This window comes from Vicia villosa, linkage group LG1 (genome assembly GCF_029867415.1).
Source record: "Vicia villosa cultivar HV-30 ecotype Madison, WI linkage group LG1, Vvil1.0, whole genome shotgun sequence".
Classification (NCBI taxonomy): domain Eukaryota; kingdom Viridiplantae; phylum Streptophyta; class Magnoliopsida; order Fabales; family Fabaceae; genus Vicia; species Vicia villosa.
Genome location: NC_081180.1, coordinates 131737348 through 131750399, shown reverse-complemented (window position 1 = coordinate 131750399; position 13052 = coordinate 131737348). Strand labels below are relative to the sequence as shown.

The following is a 13052-nucleotide window of genomic DNA, read 5'->3' as shown; positions in this document are numbered from 1 at the left end:
TCCCACTCATTTAAATTCCATAGTTAATCGCATGATTAGGTAGTTTCTATTGCTTTCTAGAATTGCATGCCGATAAGTTTATCAATTGGTAGCAATTTGTTTCATAAGTTGTACCCCTCCTTTATCTTTGCCCCTCTCTGTTGTTGGAAAAAATTGGTTTATACCATATTCATTAGGTTTTGATGATAACAAGTATTTAAAGAATAATTGGTTATACAATGTTTGTTCAAGTGAGCAGGAACATAGATTAAAATTCTGATTCAAAGTCAGTTCTGACACTGCACTGAGCATCCAAAGAGAAGTTGAAAGATCTATCATTTGAAGGGCTAGATTCTAAACAGGTCAACTTCTATCCCAGAGTCTGAAGAAAGTCAACCTCTTAATGATCCGCACCTAAAGTCTCAGACTCTAAACCTTATCAAGGATCGGAACCTAAAGATTCCAGATTGTGATAGAAGTCTACTTCTGAAGACTCATCTTCTGAAGAATTAGAAGTCAGCCAAAGCTCAAAGACAAAAGAGTTTCTGACAAGTCACTATCAGAATCTGAAGACATTTTGTCTTCTTTTGATTATCATCTTCTGATCACGGAAAGACTTAGGAGAAATCTGCAGAAGACAAAAGGAGTGCAATTGATCATTTCTCTTGAAACAAAGGATGTTCAAATGGCCTCTCAATGACATTAACCATATCAGGAAGCTTTCTAACGTATCTGATGATGCTTATCTCAAAGACTCCTTATACATGAAGTCTTCTCCAACGTCTCTTTTGTGTTCCTCTATAAAGCCTGATCATTTCATAGCTAACTGTCTAGAGTTGCAAAAGGATCAGGCAAAGAAAGGAAGCTTTCAGAATAACAACTTCTGAAACAATGTCAAGAAAAGGCTCATGTCAAAATGGGATGAACTTGACAAAGAAGGGGAATTCGATAAAGATGAAGAAAAAGCCAATCTGGCTTTAATGGCTTCTACATCTTCAGATACATAATCTGACTCAGATTGTGGTTCAGATTCTGAGGAAGAATATAAGATATTTTCTAAACTTTCTCGTGCTAATTTAATTACTTTAATTCAATACCTCATGGAAAATTGTCAAGAGAAAGTCATATACATGAAAATTTTGAAAAACAATTTTAAACAAAAAACTAATAAATTAAAATCTATTCAAAATTAATTTGATGATTTAGAAATAAGTCAAATTGAAGATCTGTCTAATAAACCCCTGAGTGAATATGAAATGGCTCTTTAGAAGTTTGTCATTTATGAATTTAATAGGACAAAACTTGCATCCACGATTTATGGTTTAAGTAGGAGCAAATGAGAAGGTTTTGGTTATTCTCAAAAACCTGACCATCAATGGTTTGGAACTATAGTTAAACCAAAGGATATTTCTTCTTCAATTTATGCTCAGAAAGGACTCTATTCATACTTTGTATCATCTACTGACAAAGTAGAAGTTCTAAACTAGTCATAGCCAAAGATTCTAGAATCAGAGGTTCTAAAGAAATTAGAACCAGAGACCTCAAAGTCAAAGATTTTGAAGAAACCAAAACCAATGGCTATAAAGTCTAAAGTTCTGGAGAGACCAGAACCTAAAACATCAAAGTCTAAAGTTCTTAGGGGTTCAGAACTAAAGGCTAAGATTAGTTCAAGACATAAACATTTTAAACTAAAAGTCTTGAATGATTCTAAGCCTTACTACATGAATTCTAAGGTACAAAATCAGAAGAAGCCTTTCAGAACTAACCCTAGAGGATTCATGAAATTATGGGTGCTTAAATCTGAATTTTTTTGTTACATATATGTTTAGAGGGAGGAGCAAAGCAACAATCTTGGTACCTCGACAGTGGCTGCTCACGACATATGATAGGAGAAAATCATATGTTCCAGACCCTAACTCTAAAAGAGGGTGGAAATGTGAAATTTGGAGAAAACCAAAAAGGAAAGCTCATTGGTACAGGTACTATTGGTAATTCCTATATATATATATATATATATATATATATATATATATATATATTAATAATGTTTGGTTAGTAGATGGGCAAAAACATAACCTGCTTAACATAAGTCAATTTTGTGATAATGTGAAGTAATGTTTAATAAGAACATATGTGTAGTCATGAATAAATCTGACAAGTCCATAGTGTTCAAAGGTAGAATGAAAGACAATGTTTATAAAATAAAATTTTCTAAATTGGCTGATCAGAAGGTACTTTTCCTTCTATCAGTGAGTGGTGAAAATGGCTATGACATAGAAGGTTTGGTCATGGTAATTTGAGATTAATCTCTAAGCTTAGCAAGCTAAAACTTGTTAAGGGTTTGCCGGACCTTAATTATCACTCAAATACGCTTTGTGGAACATGCCAAGTAGGGAAAATTAGTAAAAACTCTTTTAAACCAAAGAACATTGTCTCTACCTCCAGACCCTTAAAACTGCTTCACGTTGATTTGATTGGTCCTGTTAGTACTGCACCAATCAATAGAAAGAAATATGGATTATTCATAGTTGATGACTATAGTAGATGGACTTGGGTTAAATTTCTTATATCCAAGGATAAGTCATATGATGTGTTTAACATCTTCTGCATACGAGTACAAAATGAATAGGAATAAAAAAAATTAAAAGTCAGAAGTGATAATGGAGGAGAATTTGAAAATGAGCCATTTGAAATATTTTGTGAAAAATATGGAATTCTGCATGAGTTCTCTTCTCCTATAACTCCTCAACAAAATGAGGTTCAAGAGATAAAGAATAGATCTTTACAAGAAATGGCCAGAACTATAATTCATGAAAATAGTTTATCAAAGTACTTATGGGCAGAAGTTGGAAACACAACATGTTAAGTGCATAACAAAATCTACATTAGATCAATTCTGAACAAAACATCATATGAACTGTTCAAGGGAAGAAAACCTAATATATCTTATTTTCACCAGTTTAGATGTACTTGTTACATCTTAAAAAATAAGGTCTATCTAAATAAATTTGATGCCAAATTTTGTAAGACAATAATTTTTATGCATCTCATTGACATGTCAAATAATTTATGATTGATGTTAAATTTTATAGACATAATCTACATGGTATTATCTTTTAATCTAACAGTGAATTTTGTTATATAAATATGCGGTAAAGAGTTATCAACATGTTACTAAGTTTAACACCTTGGTGTCATTTGATTCTGATCCCAAAATCAAATTGAATCATTTTGCTCATTTATTAGTTGAGTTCGATTCATGGACTGAGTGTCCAAAAATTAAAAATTATATGTTAATTATTTTTTTAATTGTTTTAATTGGATATTTTAAATTGAAGAAAATGCGTCATATAATTCTTAATAAAATTTATTTATTTGTCATAACATTTTAATTAGTGAATTTCATTTAAGAGATTAAAGGTAGTACTCTGTCAGTAAAATAATTTTGCACTATCAACCAATAGAATTATAACATTCAGTCATATTATTAAAAGTGTGACTTGATGGAATACACGTCTCTGACTAGTTGACCGTATTTTACACGGTCACTGGATTTTTTTTTCTCTTTCACTTAAGACATAATTTCCAATAAAATTTATTAGCTGAAAATTATACAAAAACAAAACAATACTTAATTTTAAAATTAAGTAAACACATTAATTTAATATTAGTCTATTGACTGTGAATAAAAAATAGGGTAAATAAGTGGTTTCTAGTCATATAGTAAATTTATTTTATTTTGTTTCATATTCTTTGCACCATGGAACAAGTTTGTTTTAGACGTCAATTAATCACAATCAATGTGAAGTAATGGAGGTGCAAAGGAGGCAGACCCAAAGCGTTTTTGTTTCAATGGATTCAACACCAAGAATGGAGGTGCAATGGGCTTGAGGTGGGGTATGATGCGCAATGGCTCAATGCAGTTTTTGTTGCAGCAAAAAAGAAAGACAATTTCTTTATACACCTCCCTGGCTTCTTTGCAATCCCTAGCGAATTTCTATAACTGCTCCTATAATTCGGAGATGCATCTCCGAAGACGTAAAAAAGGATTATTTTGGAGATGCATTTACAAAATCAATTTTTTTTTGAAAAAAAAAGTGTTTTCGGATATGCATTTCCGAAATAACCCTTTTTTTACATCTTCGGAGATGCATCTCCGAATCATGTTGCGTTTTTCTGTTATTTCAAAACAGCCACCACCCCCCCTCCCGTTTCATTCTATTCAAAACTTCAAAATTTCACCACCACACCCATTTCTCAAACTTTCTACACAGTCTAAAGTTGCTCTACAACATCAGAGGGTTCAAAGGCTACTCAAAGGCACAGTAAAAGCTTCAAACAAATTGTAAGTTTCTAAATTTAAACTCAATCGAATTTAATCTTGTTAGGGGTGATAGAAATTAACAAAATGTAGTTAGTTATTAGCATTATGTAGTAGTGTTTGGTTGGATAAAATAGGATTTTAAATAGTTTAGGGCAAGAAATGGGGACTGCAAAAATGAAGAATAGCAGGCGTTTTCGGAAGTGCATTTCTGAAATCACCTCTGACCAGTTTCGGAAATGCACTTCCGAATTTAGTCTGAACTGTTTTTTTATTTTCTTAATTCTGAATTGTTTCAACGTCTTGCCTGGTGCAATTTTTTAAGGAAAATGTCAGAAACCAGGCACGACTTAGATAGGGTAGGGAGACCCAGACGACATCAGCTCGACGCGAGCGGGCTGCACAACTAGCAGCGACACGGGGACAAGGTCGAGTACGAGTGCTCGTCCAAATGGATGAGGCGCCTGTAGGTTCCTCATATGGATCGAGGAGTCGGCTGGCTCGAGCGTCTTCTTCCCGTGAGGTTGAGGAGGAGGTGGGAGTTGAGGAGGAAGAGATACCCGATGTTTACCCTGAGCACGACGAGGATGGTGCGGGGGAGGAGGAGGGCTACCCGGGAGGGCTTGCACACACATTTGTGTTTATTCACTACCATGACCATGTCACTCGGCGAGTTTGGGAGGGCGAGGTTGTTTTTTATTGCACTTTATAATTTATCTGTTTTTTATTTATCTTTTTATTGCACTTTCTTCTAACGGTTTAACTAACAATGTTTTTTGTTTTTGTTTTTGTTGTGACAGGAACGGGAGACCATAAAATCCATGAACCATGCACGGAAATTATTTGATCTGTTTAAACCACGGGCTCAATGGTTTAATGACGTTGTAGATGGAAGCGGGCTTGGTGGGTTATGCATGACCGAATATAGTACCATCAGCCATGGCATGCAGGGAGCTTTTGTCGAACGGTGGCACAAGGAGACGTTTTCTTTCCACTTTCCTGTTGGGGACTTGACGATCACCCTACACGATGTGGCCTGTCTGCTCCACCTGCCGACCAGAGTGAGGTTACTGGACCATTCTCGGATACAGAGGGTTGAGGCCATAGAGTGGATGGTGGACTATCTGGGTATGGACCCAAACATGTTGGATTATGAGTGCAGAGCGACGAGTGGGGCGCATATCCGATTCTCCAGATTGAAAGAGCATTATGAGAACCACTTGGTGGCGGTAGCGGAGTCTGAGGAGGAGGGTGACGGGCTTTTTGTTGAGTATCACTATGGTTGCGCTCTGCGGTGTTGGTTCATGTTCTTGGTAGGCACTGCACGCTTTGTGGACAAAAGTGCAACCTACGTCGACATGACTTATCTCCGGTATTTTATTGATCTGATTACAGTTCACGAGTGGAATTGGGGGACCGCCATTCTGGTATACCTATACCAGGAGTTGAATGAAGCCTCAAACTGGAGGACCAGACAGTTGACTGGATCTTGCACACTCCTTACAGAACATTTCTTTTTAATTATTTCACATTTAATTATGGTTCATATTTATTTTTAACATATTATTGTATTTGTGTTTCAGGGATGGATCATCTCATACTTCAACCTTATCCACGACTTCAACATTAATCCTGTGTACGATGACGCCATACCCAGGGCCGCACGATACGTCCTCCAAATAGGGAATAACAAGGTGGGCCTATATCGCGTGTACCTCGACCACACTGTTCATGATGACATCCATTGGATGCCCTTCACTGGTCACGGTAATAATGTCTCATTCGACCGCATCATATTATATTCTGGATGGTTAGCATGTGGGACCAACACCATGGTCAGGTATCTGTCAGAGCGGTGCATGAGACAGTTTAGACGTGTGCAGATGATACCGAGGTCTCTGTTTAAGGCTGCTCCCGACACCGTTATCCGAGTGGGTCTCACTACTATATTTGAGGATTGGGTGCATCATTTGGTGCCTGAGGAGTATCGGCGTATGATGGTCATCCAGAGGTGACATTGTGTAGATGGGTACGTGACATGGTTTTATCGGGTGTCACATCCTTTGATGACACCCGATGCTCCTGGAGATCCACCTAGGCCAGCACATGAAGAGATCTTGGAGAACTAGTAGGCCGAGGATGACCATGCCACTGATCTCCTATCGATGTGCCAGCGGATACAAATGCTTGGGTAGGATGCATTGGACAGAGGTATCATTGAACAGGGCGGTCCAGAGATAGTTGCCATTGTAGAGAGGATGGTCAGTGACGCGGCCGGTGCGACGGCGTATAGGAGGCAGAGGAGGTCGCAGGGTGTTGGCATTAGACATACTCAGTAGCAGTTGCCTATTTATGTTTTATTCATGACTTTTTTGTATTCGTGTTGTAACATTTTGACACTGAGAACTTACCCGTACAACTATTTTCGTATTTATAATATTGGTATTTTATTTTAATTTACGTGTTATATTTTGTCGATTAATGTAAAATATGGGATTAATCATTGTTTTGAAAAGAAAAAAAAAACTCAAAGCATATTTCGGAGATGCATCTCTGAAACTGGTCTATGGGTGAATTCGGAGATGCATATCCGAAATCAAGGGGTATTTTGGGGTTTTCAGCAGGAGTCCTCACCCCATGGGGGTCTATAAAGAAATTGTCAAAAGAAAAGGAGGAAGCGCATGGGCCTCCATGGGGGCATGTCTTAGCAAATTGCTCAAGGCCCAACAAAATTGTCCGCTCCACATCAGATTTTGACTTAATTTTTTTTTATTTTCATTCCTTTAAAAACAATAAAGATTGGTGGTGACTCTTGCTTATTTGTGAGTTAAGTTAATTAATAACTTAATCTCAGTTTTCCCGCCGGAACAAGTGCTATTTAAGCTTGTGGTTTGCATGATTTGGGGTTTGAGAGCCATCCTTTTACGTGGTCAAATTGTAGGTCGGAGGAAGCAAATATACAATGTAGACTGGATAGAGCTATGGCTACTAGGGATGTAAATGGATGTCCATGGGGACGGATAATATGATATATGTGTCTACCTCGTTTGATAAATATGATATCCATATCCGTCCCATATCCGTGCGGATATCCGTTAAGCGGGTAATCCGTGGATTTTAAGATATACGTGGATATTTACAGATATCCATGGATAACATTTTTTCTAAAAATTTTGTTTTGAAAAATAATATGTTCAGCTTCTTTTAAAGATTCAAAAAGTTATTATCTCACAAGATTCATACAATTTGCTCTTACTTTAACAAAAAAAATTGTCACATTAATTTCCTTCATCACAAGTTTAATTTCCTTCTTTAAATGATTTAAACTAATGATATTTAAATAATTTAATAATTTATTAACGGATACAGGTATCCGTGGATACATATCACTAAATTTGTATCCGTATCCATTAAAAAATGGGTATTTAAATATCCATTTATTTTATCTATGGATATCTATTAAACTACCCGCCCTGTATCCATGATGGATATTATCCGCGGATATCCGCGAGTACGGATTTTTTCGCCATCCCTAATGGCTACTATGGGTTTTATTGAACAATTTTCTCCTATCAGAGTTTTTCATCTCCCTAGATTTGGTTTCGATCATGCCGCTATTAGAATTTATATGTATGTTATTATGGAGTGCAACAATCCTAGACCCAACTACTTGTTTAGATTTGAAGATGTTTGGACTAAAGATGCTCGTTGTGAAAACCCTGTGAGACAGTGTTGGATTAATGGTGGTAGTGGAAGGTTGCAAAAACTCAAAGCTATCCAAATTTTGAGTGAAATCTTTAATGAGCATGGGAGAATTGAAGAGAGACTGGAAGAGTTTGGGACATGGGCGCTTGATGGAGAAAACATACAAGCTTACAAAGCTCTGGAAAACCAGAGAAACACTATTCAAAAAATTTAGGAAATTATATGGAGGCAGAGGAGTCGTGCTGTGTGGCTCAAGGCAGAAGACAAAAATATCAAGTTCTTCCACGGGAAGCTTCACAAAGAAGGAAAAACAATCGAATTCAAAAGCCGAAGTGTGAGATATTGGACCGAACTCTAGTATTGTCGAAGGGTAGCTTCTTGGTTCGACAGTTCGACAAAGTTAAGCATGAAGTCGAAGGATTGTTCACATGCTGGTGTCGAAGTGTGCATGCTGTAGTCGAAGATGGGTCTAGCATGCAGATGTCGAAGATGCTAGGGTTGTTAGCATGTTAAATTAGGTTTTAGTGTTTAAACCCTAATTTGTTAAGTTAGCTTGTTTATTAAGTTGGCTTGTATAATGGGCCTTGCTGAAAAAGCCCATTAGTTAGTATGTTAGGTTTTATTATAAATAGCATACTAGTCTCTCATCATTGCTAAGCTGCAAATCCTAATTTAGGGTGAGAGAGGTTATTTGTTATTCTTGTAAACTTGTAATCTTGTTTTAAGAGAAAGTGAAAGAATAGCAGTTATAACCAATTCTTGTGTTCCTCTTCTTCCTTGTCCTTTATTCTTCCTTGTTTTATACTTTGTTCTTGGCATTGAATTCACAACAAATTGGTGCGGTGAGCGTGGAGAAGATGCCTTCAACAAAGTATGAGATTGAAAAGTTCACCGGAGTGAATGATTTCGGTCTGTGGCGCTTGAAGATGAAAGCTCTACTGGTTCAGCAGGGTTGTTTGGAAGCGTTGAAGGGAGAGGCAGCCATGAATGCAGAATTGACGGAAGCGGAGAAGACGAAGATGATCGAGAAAGCACACAGCGCAATTTTGTTGAGCCTTGGTGATAAGGTTCTCCGGCAGGTATCAAAGGAGACGACGGCATCAGGGTTATGGGTGAAACTTGAAAGTTTGTATATGACCAAATCGCTGGTAAATCGACTCTACCTGAAGCAAGCTTTGTATTCATTCAAGATGATTGAAGACAATGTATTGGCTGAGCAGTTGGATATGTTCAACAAGCTGATTCTTGATCTTGAAAATATTGATGTGAAGATCGATGATGAAGATCAAGCGCTGTTACTATTGTGTTCTTTGCCTCGATCACATGCTCACTTCAAAGAAACTCTCTTGTATGGAAGGGAGTCCCTGACGTTTGAAGAAGTTCAATCAGCCTTGTACTCTAAAGACTTGAATGAACGAAAGGAGCATAAACCTTCGACTGTTGGCGAAGGTTTGGCCGTTAAAGGAAAACTCTTACGAAAGGATGATAAGTTCAACAAAAAGAAAGGAAAAAGCCAGTCGAAGACTTACAGTGGCGAAGCATCTGGCATTCAATGCTACCATTGTAAGAAGGAGGGTCACACAAGAAAGGTGTGCCCTGAACGCTTGAAATATCATGGAGGTAAGGATAATGGCAACGCTTCCATTGTTCAAGATGATTTCGAATCATCTGATGTTCTTGTGGTTTCAAGTAGTGACTCTAAGAAGGAGTGGATTATGGATTCAGGTTGCACTTGGCACATGACTCCAAACAAAGACTTGTTCGAGGAATTATGTGATCAAGATGGTGGATCAGTATTGCTGGGAAACAACAAGGCTTGCAAGATTGCAGGTGTTGGATCTGTGAGATTCAAGCTCCATGATGAGTCAATAAGGTTGTTGACTGAAGTCAGGTATGTTCCTGATTTGAAGAGAAATCTGCTTTCTCTTGGTGAATTCGACAAGAAAGGATATGTTTTCCAAGGAGAGAAAAGTATCCTAAGAGTCATGAAGGGTTCGAAGGAAGTCTTGAGAGGCGTGAAGAAACAAGGCTCTTATACCCTTGAGGCTGAAGTTGTAAGTGGTTCGACAAATGTTGCATCCACGAAACCTTTGTCGAAAACAGAAATCTGGCACATGAGATTGGGCCATGTCAGTGAAAGGGGTCTGGTCGAATTAGGGAAACAAAATCTGCTTGGTGGAGACAAAGTCGAAAAGCTGAAGTTTTGTGAACCCTGTGTACTTGGAAAATCTTGGAGAGTGAAGTTCAACAAAGGCAAACAAAGAACACATGGATCCCTTGATTACATCCATGCTGATCTTTGGGGGCCTGCAAGGTGTCCATCACATTCAGGAGCAAGGTATTTTCTATCCATAGTAGATGATTATTCCAGAAAATTATGGGTATTCATCCAGAAGACTAAGGATGAAACTTTTGAGAATTTCAAAAGTTGGAAGACTCTGGTTGAAAATCAGACTGGCAGAAAGGTCAAGAGGTTGAGAACCGACAATGGCCTTGAATTTTGCAATGAGGCATTCGACAGTTTTTGTGCTGCCTCTGGTATTGCAAGGCATAGAACTACTGCAGGTACTCCACAACAAAATGGTTTGGCTGAAAGGTTTAATCGAACTATTTTGGAGAGAGTCAGATGCATGTTGACTAGTGCGGGGTTAACAAAGGTGTTCTGGGCTGAGGCTGTTTCGACAACAACATATCTGATAAACAGATGTCCTTCGACAGCGTTAGTGTTATACCCCAAAATTTGCCCGCATCTTTTTTCAAGAAAACTCCAATCTGAAAATTAAGAGTCTCATATAATCATGGATTTTTATTTCAACAAATATCCTGACATATGAAATACTTAGTTTTTAGAATTTTTCTTATACAGTAATTTGGCTTGCAGTTGAATTTATTCTTACGCAAACGCCAAATACTGTTTATTTATTTATTTACAGATAAATAGTACTGACACAATTGGTACAGAGTTAAATCGTTTTGCAGGCGCAGAATCAGGAAACTCAGACTGTACTGGTAACAAGTAGATTATTATTATCTTTTGTTTTCCCACTAATTTTTGTACTATATTCCATTATTTTCAAAAATCTTTTCAAATCTATTTTTCAAAAATCAAATCCTAACTTTATTCTCTACATCTCTCTTTTTCCCAACACTATCTGCACTTTCTTTCAAATCTTACTTTCACTCAAATTTTCCTTTTGTACGGAATCACATCATTCCCCAACGTCTCTATCCTTCTTTCCACTCTATAAATACCTCTCATTGTTTCATAAAAATCTCACATCAAATTCTAATTCATCTCTCAAATTTCTACTTCATAATCCATCCTTTCTTCTTCCCCGACAAAATGGCGAAGCGGTGGGAGACGTGTTTTCTTATGGTCATCACCATTGCTACGGTGATCATGTCTTTCTTCTGTCTACATAGCCCAGAACACTGTGGACCTGGGATGCTTATGCTCCCAATCATCTACATGTTACTATTTGTAGCATGGGTTATCAATCGTCATTCTTAAAATTTGCCGTATTTCTTATTTCTTAAATGTACCGTTTATTCGTCGTACTGTTCAATATAGTATGTAATATTTGTACTGTCAGTATTAAATGTTGTACTATTTGTCATAATATTGCTTAATTAATCAGATAATATTTTATGTGTTTTCTGCCAGTCAAATCTTCATTTTTCTGTGTATTAAATGATTTTCAGGGTTATTATCGGTAATTTTGCTCGCGTACAGTAAATATTAGTTATTTATTATGTCTGTGTTTTTAACAAGTCATGTAAATAAACTTTCATTTTTCACATAAAACAAAAACAACAAAAAAAGAAAATTAACTTTGACTGTTGATTTTTCACTCTAAACGTCAATACCTGAACAGTCAGTTGACAGCCAAACTGCTGGCAGTACAATTCTCAGTGTTTTGTACCATCAGTCAAATCAATCTTTCACAATTCAAAATTCCAAGATTTTTGTTCTAGAAGTATTCTGAATATCACGCGATTAGCAAAGACTCAACACTGCACAAAAATCAGGTACGCTTAACTATCTCCTACACAAATAGTCCCTGACTAGGGTTTTCTTGTTTTTACAGGAGAAACAAGCTTTTGAGACCTCAAATGGATTTCATGCACATCCATATATCTCAAAGTACCATCATACAAATTTTCAAACTTCAATTCACTCAGACGCACCGTCAGCAGCTCAAACAGTCAACAGACGACCCGTTTGACCAAAAAAGTCAACAGACAGTCAAAAATGAAATTTTTTGTCAAAGTCCATATTTTGTCAAAGTATTCATCATTTGATCATTGGATGATCATAATTCATCAAGGAAAGATCAAAAATCAACAAAACCCTAAGATTCAAAATTAGGGTTATTGCCTGAAAAGTCAACTCAACTTTGACTGGTCATAACTCTCTCATCCTTCATCCAAAAAATTCAAACCAAAGCTCATTTTGAAGTAAACTCAATTATCTTTCAAATGCAATTGATCCCATGGTCATTGCATTCACCATTTGAAAAATATGACCAAAAACATTACAGGTCATTTTCAAAGTCAACAAAAAGACACTTTTTTCAAAAGGACACACAAGGAGCATCAAAAATCATTTTAACATGAGACCAAAGACATTGGTTAGAGGACTCTTTGAGGTTTCCAAAAAGTGCAAGATCTCCTTCATATGACAAAAATTGAGGGATTTACACCTTGTTGAAGTTGGCTAAATTTTGGAAAAATGCATGAAATCAACATTGCTCAAAAATGTATTTTTTCCAAATGGGGCCAAGTTTTCATGGTTCAAACATCATTTCCATAATATTATGGGCCTCCCACGACCAAGACTAAGCCCATACCATTTTTATTCATTTTTTGCTTAATTTTATCTTATTTTAAGATTAAATTAAAAGGAAAAATGAATGGATAATGGGTAGCTTACAATCTAAGCATGAGTCACCCAAGGAATCTCTGATTTTCTGCAGAGAATTGAAGCACAAGGCAAGAGAAGTAAAGGAGAGCAAGACTTGGTCAAATATTCAAGGATTTTTAATAT

At 36.8% G+C, this 13052-nt stretch overlaps 1 protein-coding gene across 1 annotated transcript; it reads left to right on the top strand.

Moving 5' to 3' along the window:
* Positions 1-4751: 4751 nt before the first annotated feature.
* LOC131654417 (protein MAIN-LIKE 1-like) lies at positions 4752-6315 on the top strand. The gene is made up of 3 exons (XM_058924640.1): positions 4752-4988; positions 5101-5613; positions 5884-6315. Exons 1-3 carry the CDS (start codon positions 4752-4754, stop codon positions 6313-6315), a joined length of 1182 nt encoding a protein of 393 aa, XP_058780623.1.
* The last annotated feature ends 6737 nt before the right edge of the window (positions 6316-13052 follow it).

What these genes read in the sequence shown, in the direction of transcription:
- LOC131654417 (XM_058924640.1), top strand. Translation starts at nt 4,752, where the DNA reads ATGGATGAGGCGCCTGTAGGTTCCTCATATGGATCGAGGAGTCGGCTG. An exon ending in GGCGAGTTTGGGAGGGCGAG is followed by an intron (nt 4,989 to 5,100) that starts GTTGTTTTTTAT and finishes TTGTTGTGACAG; the next exon opens with GAACGGGAGACCATAAAATC. An exon ending in GGTGTTGGTTCATGTTCTTG is followed by an intron (nt 5,614 to 5,883) that starts GTAGGCACTGCA and finishes TTTGTGTTTCAG; the next exon opens with GGATGGATCATCTCATACTT.